The sequence below is a fragment of the Pleurodeles waltl genome, chromosome 9 (assembly GCF_031143425.1).
Source record: "Pleurodeles waltl isolate 20211129_DDA chromosome 9, aPleWal1.hap1.20221129, whole genome shotgun sequence".
NCBI lineage: Eukaryota > Metazoa > Chordata > Amphibia > Caudata > Salamandridae > Pleurodeles > Pleurodeles waltl.
Window position 1 is genome coordinate 26,046,505 of NC_090448.1, and position 21,737 is coordinate 26,068,241.

Below are 21,737 nucleotides of genomic sequence, written 5' to 3' on the forward strand. Positions count from 1 at the left end.
TTTCATGCCCTCTTCGGCCAGGTCACTGACAGTGCACAGATACACTGGGCCAAATTCTAAATGTGTTTGCATCTAATATTCAGGTAAAGTGACGTGTGTTTTCAGTATTGTAACACAGCAGCAGCTCAATAATATCACTGCAAATAATCTCTGTGACACCCTCCCATTCACCATATGAGAGGTCTTGTTTTGACCTAAAAGAAACTTTTTATGGCTGTTGCATAAGTAAACATAACAGTTCTCTGCAAAATGTCTCTATTAGACTCTCACATTCACCTACATCAGGGTTCTGCAAAGTCGGTCCTGGAGAGCCGGGTCCATGCCAGGTTTTTAGCATATCCACATTTAGAAAAAAGATGTTTAAGAAATCTACATTTTCCCAAATGTGGATATGCAAAAAATCTGGCATGGACCCGGGTCTCCAGGACCGACTTTGCAGAATCCTGACCTTCATTAATATAAATTAAAGGGTATTGGTACTTAAAACAATCTGTTTGAGGTCATCAGGGCAAGACTCTGCAGAGCAGAGTAGGCTCTTTTTGTCCCCTCGCCCCCCACGGAAAGGCTGGGGTCTTCGGGACAGAACTTACTTTGTCCATGCCTTAAAACATCTCTGACTTTGCATCCTGCTCTTAGTGTTTTCATCTTGATGTCCCACCCCTTCCCTCTTATTGGTGGGTATCCCTGCCTTGTCGGTTTCGCTGAGCTTGTTTTCCTTAGTTATCAACACTGTTACTCCACAAAAAACTGTGCACCTCCAAGGTGCCACTGGCCAGACTGAAATCCCCAAAATACAGAGCGATGAATATTTGTTCACAGGTGGTCCCTAATGTTGAGTCCCCCACTCCCAGGGTTCCTTGCCCCCTCGGGCCGGCTTTAGGGCAGTGCGAGCGGTGTAGTCGCACCGGGTGCTGACCTGGATCGGGGGCGCTGACCTCAGGGGAGGCACTGTGTTTACCAAAGACTTACAAAAATTCTGATTTAAAAGCACCTGGTGAAAAGTTCCTTGTGTGTCCAGCCTTCAGGAAACAAAATGTCAAGATACCTCTTGTGATTAATGTTCTGCTAGGGAGAGAAACTGGAGTTTTGTCTATGGGCAGTTCGGTAGTAAAACACAGTCACAGCTGAGGGTACATTGTGTTCTGGAGACCGCTGGGCCCCGTTGCCACTGCACCTGCTGTACTAACAAAAGGCACATCAGCCCCTTGTGCAGCTTTCCACTTCCTCTGGTAGCCAGCACTCTGCCTTTGTTTATTTATTTCACTTACACAGGGCTGTGAACACTCTGTCAATAGTGTGGGTTTACAATCCCAGCATGCAAAACCTTGGTTAGTTAAAAAGGCAAAACTGGATGAGGTTGTCTTGCCTAACACTGACAACTATTTTGTTGGCAGATGTCCTTGGTTTTTTAATGGAATATTAAGACAATGGAAAAAATACAATACAGGAGACACTGTACTAATGTAATTTGCCCAGAAACACACAATTTGATAAGTTGGAGAAGTTAGCATTTGAATTCAAGTCTACTTGTTTGTCAGGGTTTTGGGATGTAGCAGCTGAACCCCTTTGTAGGCATTCGCTCTCCTTGGCTTTTCTACTCCTGATCTGGGCAGCAACAGGATCAAATTCCCTAAGCCATCAATTTTCCATAAATATAACAGAAATGACTCTCTAGGCATTCCCATGCTTGTCCTCTCCAAGCAATGGTCCAGCGTCCACAAGCTCACCTGAGTCACCCCTGCTCTAGACACCTTCACTCCTCCTAAAAAACTTGGCACCCCACCTCGAATCCTCCTTGTCTGCCTGGTACAAGGATGAGCTCAGGTCTACTAAACGCCATTGTAAGGACCAGGAACAGAAACAGAGAAAGGACAATGTCTCCAAATACAATACCAGGTTTGCCCTCATATGAAGAAATACAAAATCCTTATTAAGCAGACTAGAGCCTTCTCTTTTTTCTGCCAGCAACTTCTCGTGAATTCTTCACCATGTTTAAAGATTTGTGAGATCCCTCCACTTCCAAAAGTAAAATCTTTCCCTCCCAGAGCCTTTCCTCTGACCTTCCTTCTTCTTTCAAGACAATATTAACAAAATCTACTGGTGTTTTGTTCTTCCTTCTCTTGCTGAATCTATCACAATTCTTCTCTTGTCTTATCCCCTGGTCTCCCTGAAGCCACCTCTACTTGACTTTTCTAATCTCACCATTGGGTTTCTTGTCTCTAGCAGACACATTAAGGCCCTCATTATGAACACAGCGGGATTTCCCGCCGTGTTCGGGCTGGCGGTCTAAACACAGACCGCCAGCCCGTTGAGGACCCCGCCGGCCGAATAAACACCATTCCGCTGGGCCGGCAGGCAGAAACAGTGTTTTTGCCCGCCGGCCCAGCAGAATGCTGGGCCTGGACATTTCCGACGGCTCCACATAGAGCCGTCGTCAATGTAGCAGTGCAGCGGGAGCAGCAGCGACCGTCGCGCATATCACTGCCCATAAATTGGGCAGTGACATGCGCGACGGGGCTGTGCACAGGGGCCCCTGCACTGCCCATGCCAGGGAAACCGCCAGGGAAAGGCTGGTGGACACAGGGTCTTTATCCGGCGGGCAGCGCTGCTTGCAGCGCTGCCCTGTCGGATAAGGAATTCTGCCATCGTCAGGCTGCCTGGAGGCAGCAGCCTGGCAATGGCGGAGGGCCGTCTGTGGCGGTCCTGCCATGAGCATAATATGGCGGTCTAGACAGTCCGGGCTGCCTATGTTAATAATGACCGCCTAAATCTGGTTCTCCTTCGGATCCTTGCCTTGCCTCATTCGTGTCCTATGCTTTGTTCTTTCTTTTAGCTTGGAGTTCACGTCCCATGCTGAAGATACACAAATTATTGTGTCAATCAGTTGCCACAGCCACATCACCCTAGACAGTTGTCATCGGTGTCAGCGAGGTGTGACTGATTGGAGACCCAAAAATGTCTTCATGATCAAGGGCGATAATCCTTGGAACCTCTTCCCCAATCTAGGCTTTACCCGGTGGCCTCCAGAGTTAGGGAACACCCCATCCTGGTCACCAGGGCAAGGAACCTGGGAGTCAGTTATGACTCCTCCCTCTCCTCCACACAAGTTGGACTCACTGGTGCCAGAGACGTTTTCAGGCATGGGTCCAGGGCCCCAGCTTTCCAGCCTCCTCCACCCCCCATAGAGTCAGCTCTGCTCTGCTGAGTCTTGCCCTGGTGACCTTCAATAATTCTTAAACAGATTGTGTTAAATGCTGTTTTCCTTTAATGTGGGTGATGTGTGAGAGTATAATACAGGCATTTTGAGAAGAACTGTTGTGTTTATGTTTCATGCAGCATCCAAGAAATAGTTTCTTTTAGATCAAAACAGGACCTCACATATAAGAAATGGGAAGTTGTTGTCACAGAGATTATTTGCAGTAATAATAATGAGCTGCTGCTTTGTTACAATATTGAAAACACACATCACAATCCCTGGATATTAGATATGAACACATTTAGTATTTGGACGAATGTGTCTGTCACTGTCAGTAACTTGGACAAAAAGGGCATGAAAGAGCTGAAATAAATTCAAAGCTGTTCCGAGCAGGGGGGCCCAAAATACGTTTGCTCCAAGACCCCCAAAATGCTTAAGCAGTCCCTGGAGCGGTGCACCTTCGCTTACGAATATGATTTCCTTTTTCCCAGTGTCTGCTAGAATGTTCCTTTCAAATCTGTTTACCTGGCCCATCAAGCATCCTACGTCCCTCTCACCTCAAAACAAATTCATCATATCTCCATAATTGTACTCTTTAATCATCCACTGCCTTCTCTGTCTTCCCCGTATTAAAAAAACTAATGTTGCCTTAGGCGCTACACAATGGATTTCCCTGTCCTTTTCCATACAGGTGATCCGTGACCATCCCACATTTTGGAAACACCCGATAAGTGGTCTCCTCAGCTTTTCTTAAATTATCACCTTTCAGCTGCACGATCGAGATGATTTACCGCAAGGTTACCACTTGCGGTAACAGTGTGCTTTTGAAATGTCATTCATTCATTCATCTGTCCGTTCATTCAGTCATACATCTATTCGTTCCTCCATCCTTTCGTTCGTCGTCATTCATACATTCATCCATCTATTCATTCGCCGATTCATCCATTCATCCATCTGTTCGTTGAGTCATTCATACATTCATTCATTTGCTCATTCATTCATTCATTCATTTGTTCATTCGTTGGTTGAGTCACACATTCGTTCATTACTTCGTTCATTCATCATTCATTCATTCATCATTTTTTCATTCATTCACAGAAAGCAAACCGATCAATGGCAAATAGAGGCAAATAGAGGCTGCAGAGCAGCAATGCATGGGACCTTGTGATGTCAACAGGGGTTCAACAGGCAGATGATGCCACTTCCAGTACACCTGCCATGTTGCTGAGGAGTTGCTCTAATCAGTACATCATAGGCCAAATGTACGACCATTAGAGATTGACTCACAAATTTGCCCACACTGTTTGCGATTTCCAAGTGGGTCGCAAGAGACATGGGGCCAGATGTAGCAAACATTTGCGAGTCGCAAATGGCCCGAATCGCTATTTGCAACCTCGCAAAATCCGAAATGGGATGCAAAAATCCCATTTCCGAAGTGCAAATACCGATGCGAGCCGTTACCCACTCGCAAAAATTGCGACCTGATTTTGCGACCCGCAAATAGGAAGCCACATATTGCGAGTCGCAAACCATATGCAAAAGCCAGTCGCAAATTGCGACTAGTCGCAAAAAGCCCGTTTTACACGCCCAGATTACCACTGATTCAGAGCAGGTGGTAACCAGAAGCAAAGTATAAAAGGAGACCCAGAAGGCATCTGGGTGACTCACGATGGCTGAACTGTACGTGATTGCACGGAGGAGGAGAGTCCACGCCGCCCAGCAGAGGAGGAGGAGGAGGCAGAGACAGGAGAGGATATACCGAACCAGGCAGACACTATTCCAACAAACAGAGGAGATTTATGATAAATATAGACTCAGCAGTGCAGCAATTTTAGAATTAATTGAACTACTCAATCCGCAGCTTGAACGACAGACAATGCGCGGCAGCGCCATCCCTACACATGTGCAAGTGCTATACTCACTGCACCTCTTCGCCTCGGGTAGCTATCAAGGGGTGATTGCTGTTGCAGGTGGGGTATCCCAAAGGGCACTCTCACGATTCTTCAGATGTTTCCTAGATGCCATACTCACACGCATGTCCAGATATATATACCTACCCAGGAATGAGGCAGAAATTAACAGCACCAAGTTGGACTTCTACAGAATTGCCAACTTCCCCCATGTAATAGGGTGTGTGGACGGGACACATATAGAAATCTGCCCTCCTGCAAATCTGGAATATCTGTTCCGCAATAGGAAATGTACCCACTCACTAAACATCCAGGTGGTATGTGACGCCCATAATGTCATTACTGCCATTGTAGCTAAATATCCAGGGAGTACACATGACTCATACATATTCAGGCACACTGGGAAACACCGACGCCTAGAACGTGGGGAGTTTGGAGACGGATATCTATTAGGTATTGGTGACTACACCCTGAAGCCTTACATACAGGTCACTGTGGAAACCATCCATGCCCTGCTAACATTGCTTATTTTTGGCAAACAGGTGACAGTGCATGTGCTCTAAGACCATGGATACTCACCCCGTACCTAACACCTGGCAATGAGAACGAGAGGCGATATAACAGTGCCCATCGGCGGACCAGAACTGTCATCGAGAGGACATTTGGCATGTTAAAGGCAAGATTCAGGTGCCTCCACAAAAGTGAAGGGGCACTCCAGTATGCCCCAGAAACAGCATTCAAGATTGTCGCCGCCTGTGCCATCATACACAACATTGCCACCAGGCGTGGGCTACATCTCACTCCTGAAGACACAGACACGGAGGATGAGGAGCAAGAGCTACCACACCGACAGCTTGGGGATAGAAGCATTGCAAATCAAGGCAGACAGAGACGGAACCACATTACAACCCAATACTTTGGCAGGTACATGGCAACCGTCACCACACTCACTAATGTCAGACACACATAGCCCAGTTGTGTAGTCACACAAACAAAACATTTTTATTTCTAAACTATATGGGGAAAGAAAAGTGCTGTCTGTCACAGTCTGTAATTGTCCAAATGTGATGAGAACACATTATACGTCATGAACCTCATGAATAGTGCTGTATGGTGGCTCACACCCTCCTCCTTGAGCGCCCAGCATGGCTAATCACTGGTGGGTCCCCTGACCCCTGCCGTGCACTACCACTCAGTAGCACACAGGACTCACTGGCAGACACGCTACTTATTGTAGACCCCTCCTCACTGTCCTGAGAGGTCTCCCCTGTGCCCCTTGCCACCTGCCTACTCTCCATCAGGTCCACAGCCTGGCTGATGCAGCCAAGTCCCTGCGCCACATCGCCAGCAAAGTGCCCAAGTTCAACTTGTAGGCTTACTGTCCGTCTAGACAGGCCAGTTGTATTGGTTGCAAGACGCCCAATGGATGCAGCCATGCGGTCAAATCGTGCCACTGTGTGGTGCTCCCTGCGCCTTGCATACTGTCGGTCTGCCACTAGTTCTGTTACCAGTTGGCGGATGGCCTGTGTGAGATCCCCCAAATGATCGTTCATCCTGGTGAACTGACTGTTCACATCAGCCAGCCCATTGGTCATGCTGCTCTGCATCCTGTTGAGGGTTCTTGTGATTGTCCTTAATTGTCTATTTTGCAGGCGCTGACCATGGATGATGGATGCCTCCAATCCTGCGAAGTCTGCTTCCCCTACCTCCTCCTGGGGCACTGCTAGATCTCTGCACCGGCGTCTGCGCATTCGTCCTGCTGCTGCCTCTGATTGCCTCTCTGTGGGGCTGGGCCCTGGGGTTGTGTCAGCTGCCCCCATGTCCTGTGGTTGTTCCTCTATGGACCCTGGTGGTGTCCTGCTGGGCCCAGCAATTTCACCAGCAGCCTCCTGCAGTGTCTCTGGCCCATGCTCTCCTCCCTGCCTGGTGTCGCTGCTGGGGGTGTCTTGTGGGAGACCTGTGGGACATAGGGGATACACTGTCAGTCTCCCACATCTGTTTTATGCCTCCTAATAAACATTTGCCTATATTCTGACTAATGTACTACATAATGCACTATTCTAGAGGTTGCTAGACTGGAATGGAGCTACTGTGGTGGTGCCTGCTGCTGTGTAGTGGGAGAGTGTGTATACTGCATTTGTGGGTGTCAAAGCATATCTCATGGTACTCACTTTTGGATGTCCCTGGCGCAGAACTGTCCACTTCTCCCATTCCAATGATGGCCTCTGGCTCCAGGGTCTGCTCGACCATTGCTTCCATGGCTGTGGGTGGTGGGACGGTGAATGTGCCTCCTCCGGTGCCCCTCATCTCTCTCAGCCGCTCTGCAACCTTCTCCTTCGTCGTAGAGCGCAGGTCATACCACCGTTTGCTGATTTCCTCAAGGGTGCGGTGGCTCACCCCTATGGCATTTATCCTTTCCTGGATCTGCTGCCATATCATTTTCTTTTGAGTGTCTGGGACACTCATGGCTTCCTTCCCAAATAGTTGGTTGTGGTGCAGGCAGCATTCCTCTGTCAGCACCTCCAGCTCTTTATCAGAAAATGTAACCTTCCTTCTCCTTCCAGCACTGCCTGTCTCCTCCATTGTAGCAGCAGCTCCTCTCTCCTGGGTGTGGCACAGCAGTTTGGAAAGGGTGTGGTCCTCCCTCCTCCCAGGTGTATTTGATGACTTCCTGGTTCTGATGTCATCACCAAGAGCCAGGAAGTGGGTTTCCAAACTGTTGTGTAGCACCTGCAGGCAATTTGCGAGTCAGTCGCAATTTGCGACACCCTTCTCGCAATTTGCGACCTCGCTTTTAGCGAGGTTGCAAATTGCGGTGCATCACCTATGCGACTCGCAAATTGGTGTTGCAATTATTTCTTGGATTTCATTTTGCGAGTCGGAAATAGCGATTCACATTGAATCGCTATTTCCGACTTGCTAATTTTAACCTACCTACATCTGGCCCATGCATCAGTAGTATTCATGAGACAGGTCACAATTTGCGACCCACTTGAGAATGGCCGCACTCACAGGGATAGTGGCCTGCCGGGGTCAGAAGACCACCATGTGAATAAAGCAGTTTAAACAAAAAAAATGCATCCCTTCTCCTTAAAGGAAAACGGGATGCATTTCAAAAACAAAAAATGAAAAGTTTTCTTTTCATTTTTTTAGAGGGGGCAGTGGACCATGGGAACACTGTCTGCTGTAAAAAATGTTGGAGCCCACATTCACAAAAGGGAAGAGGTCCCTCAGGGACTCCTTTCCATTTGAGAATGGCTTACAACCAAGTTAAAGTTGGTGGTAACTGCGAATATTTTGCAACTGCATTCCTGGTCGCAAAATATTCCTACATACCAGTGCAACTTGCTATTAGGAAGGGACACAACCCTGTTTATCGACTCGCAAATTGGGTTGGTACATGCCAAAAAGCATTTTACCGGCTGCAAACAGCCCGATGCTTCGTACATCTAGCCCCACATTCCTACTCCCAAGATGGCAAAACAATGGAAGTCACTGAGTATGGTGTGTACCAGGAGAGGCTCTGAAGGGCCTGGAATAGCAGGGATCATACAACAACATAGTTAGAAACAGGACCAATGGCATCTTGGCCCTGGTTAAAACATGGGGATTAAAAAAAATAATAATACGGTGTTGATGACACTGTACATTTTAGATCAAGCATGGATTTAGGTTGATGCTGAAACCCCCTTGCTTCATGCAATTAAAATATTTTTTTCCTGCCAGAAGACTCACGGAAACCAAGCACAAAAGAACGTGGAAGAGCTCATAGTAACATTGCCACTCTCCATTTACTTCTGCAATAGCTATGTCGGCCAGTGTTTCCAAGCGGAGACTTTATTACCGGTTCCTGGTACTGGAGCCCTGTGTGGAATACTGACAGTGGGTTAGCCAATAAGATTGCACGGAATACTGGCCCTAACTACTGTTGTTCGCTTCTATTCTACTTACACTGGCAGGGGCATGGACCAGACAAAGAAAGTTGGTGGCACAATGGGGACAGATGCTAACAGTCTTATTAATACACGCTGTTGGGCTTTAATATCTGTTAATGGCCCTTCCCCTCATTAGATTCCCTCACTCAACTGGGGGACATAACTGCATGCAGGCACTCAACAGTGGTTAATACTCTCTGCAGATGACATTAACATTTCTTTCCTCATTATCACCAGAACTCAAAACATTGCTCGAACTAGCCTCTCTTACAACACTGAGGAGACTTGTCCCTTATAACACAGTGTCTGCCACCTACCTCCCAACTACATGACCTCCAAGAAACAACAGCTACCTCACATGAAAAGGTAAAAACAGAAAAACTGTGTGTTCTATCCCATAAATAATCCTTAACACCGTACCTTCCATCACCATACCTCAAATCTACTCGAGCAGCAGCGCCCTCTGGCACGCCGCAAGATTGCTATTTACAAACCTCAAATGGACATCCACAGATGTGGCCTCTCAAGAAAACACGCAGAATCACCATCTCTTGTAATACCCCTCAGTTATCCTTTCTGAACACATGCTGAAATCTAAACCACTCAAGACCACTGATTCACATCCTACCAGAGCCATGACCCTCATGTGCATTCAAGACCTGATAGGAGAATAAGGCTCAAGGATGAATAGCCCTCAATGGGTCCACTCCATGCCCGAAGCTGAGGGCTCAGGGAAAAGAGCAAACGTACCGACCTAGACAATCTGATAGAAATAAAACATAGGTCACCCCCACTAGCCTAGTACACCATACTCTCTCAACTCCTTTCAATCAGTGTGAGACCTGCTTGTCCCATTGGGACACTTTATCATCTGTCAGAAAAGCACATGAAAACAGGTGACAGCTAAACGTATTTTTTCTTTTTTACAAAAATGCATAAATGTAAAATTCAAAGAAATCTGATCAGTTCTCTAGTTTACCATGAGTAGGAGTGGGTGATAAATTCCTCTACGCTGGCCAAGTTCGTGGAATGAGTGAGACTCGCCCCCTTCCTCGCAGACCCCACACCCACCGCCTGAAACGGCCTCCCTCTCCACATCAGACAAAACCACCTCCCTCCTCAGCTTCACAAATGAACTGAAGACATGGCTTTTTTAAGAACCACCTCACCGGTAAACTCTACACTTTCCCTCCCCCCCAGCGCCTTGAGACCCTAACGTGTGACTAGTTGCGCTATACAAGCACTGATTGATTGATCAAGTAGAAAATCTACTCAAGTCAGCTTGAGCAGAAGTGCCCTTTGGCAAGCCACGTGGTACCATTCGAGCTGATTTTTCAGCGCGGAACGAGCCTCCGGTGCTATAAATCAGCACAAGTAGTGCAATGTGCTGGTTTCCATCTATTCACAGAACTCCGCAGAATCTCGCAGAGTTTTCATGTAACTCCAAGGAAGTCCACAAAGTGAAACTCTATGAGTTTCACCCACCCCGAGCTATGAGCCTCAGCTGAAGTTAAAAATTCAACTCTGATGGACTTTAGCTCCATGTCATCTTTCAGCTTCCCGATGACAGCAGATCCTTTGTAGAGCAATCAATGAAACTTCTCACTGGATCTTTAATCACTCAAGCAACATCTTCCTAGGCAAGTTTAACCTCCACTTGAGAGATGAAAAAGAAACCACCACATCTCTCTTTTCCTCAGTTTTACTGGCTATTGGTCTCATTCTATAATGTCCTACTACCATACACCCAAAAGGGGTCACTCCAGACTTCCCCATTATGAATGAATGAAGGATCATGACTGATACTTCAGCCATGGTAGACTGATCTGACTATTTCCTCATCTTTTTCTCTCTCCACTCCTTAAAAGTTGGGCAGCCCAGAAGACCCAAGCTTTGATAAGAAATTTGAGGAGCATTGATAATCCCATGCGAGCTTCACAAGCAGCATACACACTACTTTCTATCTCTCCATCCCAGAAAGTCACTCACTTCCTAGCACAATAAAAAAGGTGAAGGGGGTTGATGGACAAATGTCCCTAAAAACAAATAAATGATTAAAAACAAAAGATCATGGATTCTCTAAATACCAGAACCAGTTTGATATCAAAATCCCTCAGTGGCACACCTGGCACAACTTCAGACTAAACGACTTCAACATTAACGTCAAAGCTTATCTATATAATAAAACGGGAGGTAGCCCTGATAAAAAAGCACAAGACAAAGATTTTTGAGATCATGCAACAACCCCAAATCAGAGAAATTGCAGACACCAACGCAAGATGTGAGGAGTTTCCTAACTTTTTTGTAGAGAAGCTGAAGAAAATAGAACTCTTACTCAAGCAACTCTTGAAATCCCAGGACTGCAATGCTACCTCACAAAAAGTTCAAGACTAACACTCCTCCCATTTCTCAAAACCTGTCCTACCACATGTCTTGACCAAATTAGCCCCTCTGAAACTACCATTCTGAGAAAACTTAAAATGAGTCCAGGTCTCCCCTTTGCTAAAAAAAAAATGGGTTGCACCCGCGTATCTGAACAGTTGTTGTGCAGTCTTTAAACTTCCCTTCTGTAGTGAAATGTGTGTTTTGACCACAGACTTCATGTTGCACCATTTTGCACCTGGCCTAACTTTCCAGTGTTCACCAGTTACAGACTCCATTTTGTGTTCCGTTTAGCCTTAGCTTCATTCTGCCTATTGACTTTATCGTAGCATTAGACACTGCCATGTTAAAGGATGCCCGTAATTTTCCACATTGTAAACTGTGCATTCTGTCTTGTTTTCGTATTAATTCCCGCCAAGGGCTTTGGCTGATAAGAATGTACTCAGACGGCAGGGAATGACCTTGCTTTGACTCGACATTTTGGGATTGTGGCCAAATCCCAACATGTTATTTTCAAATCATACCTAAACTAGCCAGCATGTTTGAATACTTCATGCGCTACTTGAGGGTTTTTTTCCAGAAAGCTCCTTCGTTTTTTTAAGATATAAAAGAGACCCAGTTCGACAGTAGGAGATTCAGAGACCTCAGTCAGGATTCAGACGTTGGATGCCTAATATATATTTCCCGTGAGGGTAGAGATCTCTCTTTTTCTCGCAGTCGAACAGGGTCATTGGCTTTCTAGCAGGAGAAAGATGAAGCACTTGACAGGCCTTACGGTGATGCATTTTTATTCATTATTTGCTTTGCATTATAATATAGAAACATATATTTGCTGTGTATGTTGCAGTGGAGAATCAGTTGTGTATGTTTTCATTTTATTGTTGTGACTATTTTTAAACATGTGCTTTCAACTTGCTAATCTACTTTTAGGAACCTTGCATAGTGAAATAATAAATGTCCTCTTTGGGCTAAGAAGTGCATTCCAGAGATTTTTTGTCAGTGCAAGAGTATTTCAACTCAGTCATTAGTGAAAAGCAAAACACTTTCTTAGCTAAAGTCGTAGAGAGGTCTGTGAAGACCAAGTTCAAAGGCGTCATTGAGAAAAATCAGTCTACTGTATGAGCTCTCATCTGACTTTAGGTCAGAATGCTATACGAAGACTACAATTTGGACAAACACTGGCAAATGTAATAGGTCTTGGCAGCAAAACCTTTTTTTGAGTATCATTGCCACAGTGTATGCACGCCAACCCATGGTCGCAATCTTTTAATTGGTATGTTTACACATTACAAAGCAAACATAGCTTTAGAAAAATGTGTGCTTTCTTTGAATGCTTTATAATATTTGGATAAACCCCTTCAAAGATGGATGTGGTGGATGTGCATGCAATGAGCAGCCATATTTGAATGGCTTTCTTCAAATAACACAGTCCCATTTTTGTGCTAATTGCATGTGCATGTACATGTGAGTGCCCATTTTGAAATGAGTAAATACCCATTTTAAAAAGGATGCCTGATGATAAAAATGATATTAAAAAATGTTTAATCAAAAAATGGATCAGCTTAACAACATGGACAGCAAGTGCGGTACAGGCAATGTGAAGGGGGAAGCAACACACCAGGAAGAAAGCACATGCACCTACATGGAGTACCTAGAAGAAAAGAACAACTACTTGCAGTGCAAGCAACGTCAGCAGTGGTATGATACCCATCAACTATAAGATAAAACTGAAATGCTCCTGAGTGGAACAAACACAACAATAGAGAAGAAAACCATCAAATCAAGAGGAAATAACTGAGATAGGCAACAAAGCCGTCCAATCATGAGCAAGGGGCTGGCTCAAAATCCATTCTTGCTATATGTATAAAAAGTTCTGGCCGCGAAAAAAAAGTAGCAATTAATGCTCTCTGCATTTTGATAAAGGTAAATTCTGCCTCTTTAGTGAAACTACACTGCCCTCCTGAAAATCCTCAAGGTGAGAATGGTGTTCACCTCACTTGGTTTTCATCATATTTGGAAAACTGGAGTCAGTATATAAAAAGATGTAACTTCCTCTTTAACCCTGTTACAATCCAAAAAGAGGAACAAAAAGTTATATTCTCCTCCTAACCTCATCATTCTCCACATGGAGCTTCTTGTCTCCACTCTGTTACTCTAATATCTAACAGCGGTTTTACAGAGAAGACACCCAACTTTCTCTAAAAATCTCCTTCACTAAAGATGTTCAATTCATGACAGAATGCATGAAGCATTCCAACCTGGATGTCACATCAACGTCTGAAGCTCAACACACTAAAAACAGAGGCCTTCTAGTTAACCCCACTAACCTGATTCAATTACGGGTTTTATGGTGTTAAACTGCAAGACTCTAATCCAATAGTCGGTACAATATCTCAACTTAAATAAACATAAATTAAAAAGAAACCTTAAGCCCCAAACACACGTCACTGCAATGACACATTAAGTTCAACCAAGGCTCCCCCATGAAATTAAATCTTTTATCCCTAATACAGATTACAAACCACTACAATCTAGTGTACTGTTGAGACTGGACAAGGAAGCTTCCAACTTACATGACTTCCTAAACTGCACCCTCTCCCCCAAAGCTGCCTTCCAAGCAGCAGCAGGGCTGGTTAGAGGCGCTACAAAGTTCAACCATGTCTCACCTACTCTGTACGCAATGTATTAGCTCCCCATCACAGCAGGAGACATCTTAAAACCAGCTAGATCATACCTAAAGCCATGTTTGTGGTAGCCCCCAGGACATTGCCCAGAAATTGACCATCATCGTGAGCACCACCTACTTGGAACAAGCACAACTTTCTCCTTGAAACATCAGGTTTTAAGGACACAAACACACTAAGACATTTCTTCTCAAGAAGTCAGCCTAAGGTGCAGAACTCTAGTCTGTCTGCAATTAGCATTCTAAACCACTCCCTAAAGTGAATAACCTCTTCTCGCTGCAAGTCTCGTAACAAGTCCTGTATCAGACATTTTTAACCCCAGTGTATGCTATGGGCTATGCATATTCTATTCACCTGTAAGTGTTTTATGGTTTCTAAATTGCTACATTATATATTTTCACTATAATCTATCTATCTATCTATCTATCTATCTATCTATCTATCTATCTATCTATCTATCCTTAGAAATTCACGGAAAGGTTAAGGGGATGTTATAGTTGGGTGAAGATCCCCACTAAAACATACAGTTTTAATCTAACAAAACCAATGAAATTCACCTCTTATAATTATCTCAGCTAACTATAACTCGTGCCCTAAATTAACTATAACTCACACCGTCACCTTGCACGGATAATTACGTCACATATTACATCACTCATGACTTGTTCTATGTCACCATTGATAATATTACTGCAACATCATTGATGATAACACTATGCATGGCAGGGGCACGAGATATAGTTAAATTAGAGCACAAGTTGTAGATAGTTGAGATATAACTGGTGAATTTCAGTGGTTTTGTTTGTTTAAAACATCACTTGAACCTTTATTTTTTCATATATTTGCAAGGGTTTTTTAATATAAACTGATATTTTACTACCGCAAGTAACACCAACTCTTCGACGTGCACGGCCAAAGGCCATGCATGATCTGGGGTTGGTCACAGGGGCTGGACTTCTGCCAAACTCTGAGTCGAACCCCATGTGGGAAGCCAAACCCCGCAGGCAGCAAAACCCCTGCTGGACATGGGATTCGGCCTGTGTCCAAACCGGGCAGGCAACCCGTTGTCCTCAAATGGCAACCACAAGATTTCTCTTCATGGTGTGGCCAGCCAATCACAGTACGCCCTCCTGCAGGAGTTCGCAAGAACCTTTCAGAAGTGAGTTGGCTGATGTGAAAACAGGGCCACTTGGCCAATCAGATGGATCTATTTTTTTATTTTGTGCGGCTGTGGGTCTAATGGCCTGATTTAAAACTCAGCGGATGGGTTACTCTGTCACAACAGTGAGGGATATCTGTCCACCAAAATCTGGATATCCATCACCGTTGTGACAGAGGAACCCATCTGCTGAGTTCTCAATCAGGCGCTACATATAGTTTTATATATATAAATATATATATATATATATATATATCAGTCTATAAATTCCACTGTCATGAAACTACTGTTATGTAAACATCTAAATTGCTAAAATATAAAATAAATAAATATTGTTCAGATTTTCCACCAACCTGTGAATCGGAGGGAGCATGGATCACCCTATTCCTGCAGTATAAGCCTACAATGTTTTCAGAAGGACAAGAAAATATTTTCTGAGTGGTTCTCTCAGAAATGGATCCCCATTGTCAAGGCATCTGGGTGACCTATTTAGGAAGGAACACTGCGTTCTTGTGTTCGTTGACTTACTAGCAACAATAATCTGTTTTATTTATTTAGTGCCAAATCCATTCTCGTTGCTTTGTGAAAATGTAGGTTTCTGCCCAAGAGGGTTTCTCTCTTTTCCTTGTGTTGACCAATTACAGCAGAGGTCTGGGTTGATTTGCACAGGGCACATGTTGATTCCTAACTCTGTGCCCTAACTGTGCACTGCATCTTTTTATCCAGTGTTTAATTTCAGCCAGTGTTTTTCAGGTGGAGGGCACAGGCACTTATTTCTGGGGCCCAGGACTTATATTTCATCATCAGACTTGGGTCCAGAGCATGAAACAAAAAGTCATGAAGGGGGCAGGTAAAGATAGGAAAACAGTGGCAAAGGCATGAAGCAGGAATGAAAAAGACCTCACACAATTGCGAAAAAAAGAAAGGATGTGGATGGTGGTGGAAGAGGCTTGGAGTGGAATAAAGATTAGGCAGCGGGTGTATCTGTGAGTTCAAGAAAGAGGAAGTGTAGGGTGCTGAAAGAAAGAGACTTGAGGTGGCATCAAGACTAGGCAGCGTAAGGGCCTGATTTAGAACTCAGTGGACGGGCTACTCTGTCACAACGGTGACGGATGCCCCGCCCACTACTCCGTCACAATGGTAACGGATGCCCCGCCCACTACTCCGTCACAATGGTGATGGAAATCCCATTGAATATAATGCAGTTAAAATTTCGGTGGATGGTGTATCCGTCACCGTTGCGACAGAGTGACCCGTCCGTTCTAAATCAGGCCCTTAAATATTTAGTGACACCAACATTTGACAGCATGGGTGGGGAGCACTTAAGAAATGATGTAAGTCCCTTCTAATGTCGGGTACAATGGAATAGTGTTAGATAAGATTGACATATTTGTATTGTTTCTTACGCTCTGCTGTTTTGCCTTACCAAATAAACTTGTGGGCAGATATATTTGTAGGAGTTCTTGTCAAGAAGTTGTTACATTTTCAGTTTAGGGATATAGAACAGTTGCGTCTGAATTTAAAAGCAGAAAAGCCTTAGGGAAACTGCATGTGGCTGAGGATAGTAGATCACTCCTCAGGTACTTGCAAGGAATACTTGACTCTTGTCATGATGTTGTTGCTCCTGAATTAAATGTGTGTTAGCATGAGTAAAACACGAGGCACAGGGGAAAAAGAAACAGAAGTGTTCTACAGGTCTTTGATGGTTGTGGGAGTACTAACCAACTCTGTGAGGATGAGTGATGGTAAGGTATGGCACATAAGTAGATTAGCCAAATCTAAGAACGTGAGGAATGGTTCCAGCGACTTTATGGAACAGAGTCTGAGAAGGTTTGATTGCGTGGAGGATGAGTCCGGCTGCGCTTGTGGTGAGAAGATTCAGGAAAAGGATGGTAGTTATGGGGTGTCCTAAGATGTCTCTATTGGATGCAAGAAGAGCATAAAGCTGGTGACCAGCAAGCTAATCTGCAAGCCTGATATGTGGTGATTCTCATTTAACCGTGGAAGAGCGAAACTGCAAGCAAGTTTGGGAAGATTGGGACTCTTAATTACATGGCCTGCGCTTCTTAAGGACTATGTTACTGGTTACATTTTCATCCTTTCAACTTTCTACTGTGTTGAGTTTGGCAGATGGTACTCTGTCCATCAGGGTGACAGAGAACATTATGTTTACCACCCTGAGAGACTAACATCTGCCAAATTTGATGATCACTATTGGCCCAGCAATGATCTCTGTACCTTGATAGGAACTTCCATACTGGTGGTTCCTGACAAGGTACAAAAAGGTACGAAGTACAAAGGTTTAGTGGATATGGACGGCTATTATCTGTTTTGATGGCTGTTCATCCAACCTTTAACAATGTCTTGTTTTTCAAAAACAAACTCTTAAAGTGAGAGCTTGTTATTGGAAAACAAACAGAAAATAAAGACCACCACATCAATTGAGGATTTTTCCCTGGATGCAGAGGGTGAGGACGGGTTGGGTATCATTGTTTTTTTTGGTCCCTCAACTGATGGTGATGACAGAAAAAGGACATCACATGGTCTACGCTAAGTTGGGCGGATAGTGTAATGCCCTTCCTCCAACAGAGCCTTACTCCGCAAGCCGTTTGACGACACATTCAGTCGACTAAGCTAATGAAAGCGCCATCATCGGTAAGCTGGTAATGCTCTCTACCCTAAATAGGGCACAGAGACCATCAGTTTGATGAACAGGGTACTCCTTCACAACTGCAACGAAGTACCATGTCCACTAAACAATAAATCAGTCCCTCTGTTTCATTTATTTTTGGTTGTTTTTTGTGAGGGGGGAGAAGCATGATGTTGGGAACATTAGAATTTTGATTAGGTAAGCATGACATATTTGTATTTCATGTTGCTATGTTTTGATCCTTTTGGTGTGCATACTTTTAAAATGTAATCAGTTTTGGAACAAGGGCTGCCATAAATATTTTGGTACTTGAAAGTAACATGGAACGTGGATTTTCATTTATTACTATTATTTTTTTATATTTTTACAAATTAGCATTTAGCTTAGGCCTCTCATAGAGAGGATCCTAGCTGCCCACTTTGCACTTTTCCTATCACGACACAAGGACCAGGATTTACAATAACTGATCAACCAGCAGAGAAGTGAAGTGTTTGATGGTTCTCCATTATCGACCACTTGAAGTCACAACTGTTAGGAGAGTTGTAATTCCACCTTTTATTTAATGCTTTCTTTCACAGCAGTGCTGGAGAGTTTGATGCTCTGAAAAAACTGTGACTTTAGTTTTACAAACTAAAAATTAAAATGTGGAAAAAAACAGCGAGATAAGTAAAAGTAGACTGAGTAAAATACATATATAAACATCTAAAAATTAAACCACACAAGATTGGGCAACAATAATCTCACAATAACATGCCTGTAAAGTGCCTAGTTAAAGGGGCAGTTTAGTGAATGTTGTTGCTATACATCTCAAAATCCCAGCTGACATCAACAAATCCAAGTTCTAGAGCATCTACTGTTGGGGATGCAGGACTAGCAGACTAGGACAGGCCTTTCTCTACACTGAATGGTCCCTTTAAAATGCTGTGCTGGTCTTAAACATCGTTGCGTTAAGAGATTGCATCCTCACTCCTCTCATAACCAGTGATCATTGTTGGTTCCATCTCACAGCCAGATTTCATGAGACAGAGGTAGAGTGGATGCCATAAAGGGACACCATGGATGGAGCTGCAAACAAGGAGATTGTGGAGAACGTGAGGGGCGACGGCTCATCCACCAAGGCAGAACTGGAGGTAGAGTATACCCTACATTCACCTATCTCCACAGGTATCAGTATCGGACAGTAAATGGACCTGAAAAAATGGCAAATGTAAGGGATTTCAGGGCTGGGATTTATTAAGGTATTTTGTTTTTTCCAACTGCATGTATACGTGTCCCTTTCGTAGCAAATGTTTATTGCACTTAGAGGTGCTTTTGAAGGAAGTGTAGCCCCTTCTGGCTTTTCTCATATTTTGTTGTAGACAGCATTATTGCAGCTTGTGAGTTCCCATGTTTTCAGGAACATTCGGTTTCCAATATGTTACAAACATTGATTCATTTAATTTGTTTTCTTGTTTTCTTTTCTTGTGGTCTGAAGACTGCCAGACTTGTAATGAGGGCCTAAGTGTAGGTCAAGACTTACTAAACTTAGGGCCTAATTTAGATCTTGGCGGGCGGGTTACTCTCTCGCAGACATGATGGTTATTCCATCCGCTGTATTACAAGTCCATTATATCCTATGGTCATTGTAATATGACGGACGGAATATCCATCAAGTTTGTGTGAGAGAGCCTGATTTAGAGTTTGGCGAATGGGGTTACCCCATCACAAACATGACGACATCCCTTCTGCCGTATTATGAGTCCATTATATTCTATGACCATTTTAATATGGCGGATGGGATATCCGTCACATTTGTGACAGAGTAACCCCTCTGCCAAACTCTATATCAGGCCCTGAGTAACCCCGTCCGTCAAGATCTAAATCACGCCCTTAGTTCATTGCAGGTCTGCACGAAAAGCAGCTTCACTGCACGAAGTGAAATGTTTAGCCATACTTGTATCCTAAACTTATTTGATTCCCCCACTGGTGTTGAAGCCCTTCTGGCAGAACTTTAATGTCAGATGGCTGCCAGGGTTTGGTGGCCACAGGGCATTTCTTTTTGTTTATTTGGAAAAAAAACACAAAATAAAAAGTTATTTTGAGAAACAAGCAGTAAAATCTTCAGAGATTTCTTCTTGCATGTAATGGCCATTTTTGATTTTCCTTAAATAAGTTGCATTGTATTAATGGACCAGACAGGGAAAATCTTCATTCTCCTGACGTCCTGGCAGCAGGACTGACAACAGCAAATATTAACAACAAACACAAAATATCACAAATACATGGAACAACATTTTAATATAATTTTATGACATGGAACAACATTTGTCAGGGCATAATTTTATTATGCCATAGATTATGACCACTATTTTGACAAAATGTTGTCCAGTCAGTGTGCATGGTGTACACCACTATTTGCTGTTGGAATTACTGAGAATGGAAAAAATTAGGTGTAGTGGAAAGGAAAAACAGCAAAGGGAGGGACCCCAGGGGGCTGAAATCTACATCCCAAAAATATTTTATAGGAATTATCATACAACTCAATAAAACTCAGCCAAACATTAACAAACTTCAGAACATTATTTGCAGTTCTGGGAGATGACTTCACGAGTCAGCCAATGAAAGAAGACCCTTTATCTGTGCATCCATAGGGAGTTTCCTGCCTCACTTCAACTGCTGTGAGACTTAACCAAAGTAAGTGCTTTCATAATTCACAAGAGGACATTCTCTCTGGTGCCAGGCAGATCACTGGTGCAGCCCGAACAGCTAAACTTCAGTAATGTCTTCCTCCTGTCCTACCACTGCTCAATTGTTTTATGACTGACTTCCAAAAAGTAGACTTTTTTTACCAGATCAGAAACCTGAGCGCCATTGTGTGTTTACTTTCTCTGTCTTCACCAGGTGAAGATTGAACTCTTAGAGAATGAATTTACTGTTGGAACACTGATTTACAAAGCTCTGCCTTTTGCTAAATTTCAGGGTTTGTGACTGCTAAATGGCCTTAAGGTATGTACTAAACCTATTTTCTGACTCAGTAAGTGGTCACTGAATCGCAAAAATTGTTTAGAAATGCACACATAGTGGTTCTTTATGACTTCGGCGGACGGAAAAGCCCGTCCGCAGAAGTCCCGATGGGTAGGTTGCCGCCAGTGTGGCTGCCTCCCCGCCAGCTCCATTACGAGTTTCCCGCTCGTAATAGAGTCACCCGTCGCAATGTTCACTGTCTGCAAGCAAAGCAGGCATCTCTGCCAGCCGTTTCATGGTGGTGCTACTGCCAGGAAACCGCTGGCGGAGAAGAGGATCGTAATCCCCAGGGCGGCACTCCTTTCAGCACTGCCCTCGCAGATTAGGACCGACAGCACCGCCCCACTGTTGTATCAACGAAAAGTGGCAGTGCTGGCGGTCTGACCGCAGCACTACTGACGCGGTTGTAATGTGGTGGTCCGACTGCTGCTTTGGTGGTGGTCCGACTGCCACCACGACCCTAGCGGTCATTAGACCACCAGGCTCGTAATGAGGCCCATTATCAATGTTTAGGGCATCTCTTTCCAATCGTGATTCAGAATGCTATGTGTCAATGGTTTGTGACCACATACTTCATTTCAAACCATTGATAGGTTACCATATCCTCAAAGGAGGTCACAGACCACTCGCAAAAGGGCTTCCTCTGCCCATTTCCTTTTCTGTTTGTAGAAAAGAAAAAAAAAGTTTGTGAGTGAGCAGTTGTCCAGGGCTCAATGCCAACACTTAAACATTTTTTTTAAAGTACAATTTTAAGGAAAACGGGCTACATTAAAAAAAAAAAGAATAATAAGGAATCACATATATTCTGGTCTGCTGAG

The 21,737-nt window shown here is 44.1% G+C and overlaps 1 protein-coding gene across 3 annotated transcripts in view; it reads left to right on the forward strand.

The window, feature by feature from the left end:
- The window catches only part of LOC138258874 (uncharacterized), an 89,801-nt gene that overhangs the window by 50,418 nt on the left and 17,646 nt on the right, over window positions 1-21,737 (forward strand). For all 3 annotated transcript variants that reach the window (XM_069206175.1, XM_069206176.1, XM_069206174.1), the window contains one exon: window positions 18,925-19,046. In XM_069206175.1, the coding sequence (XP_069062276.1) occupies window positions 18,972-19,046 (75 nt within the window). In that variant the 5' untranslated portion in view covers window positions 18,925-18,971. The remainder of the gene's footprint in view (window positions 1-18,924; window positions 19,047-21,737) is intronic.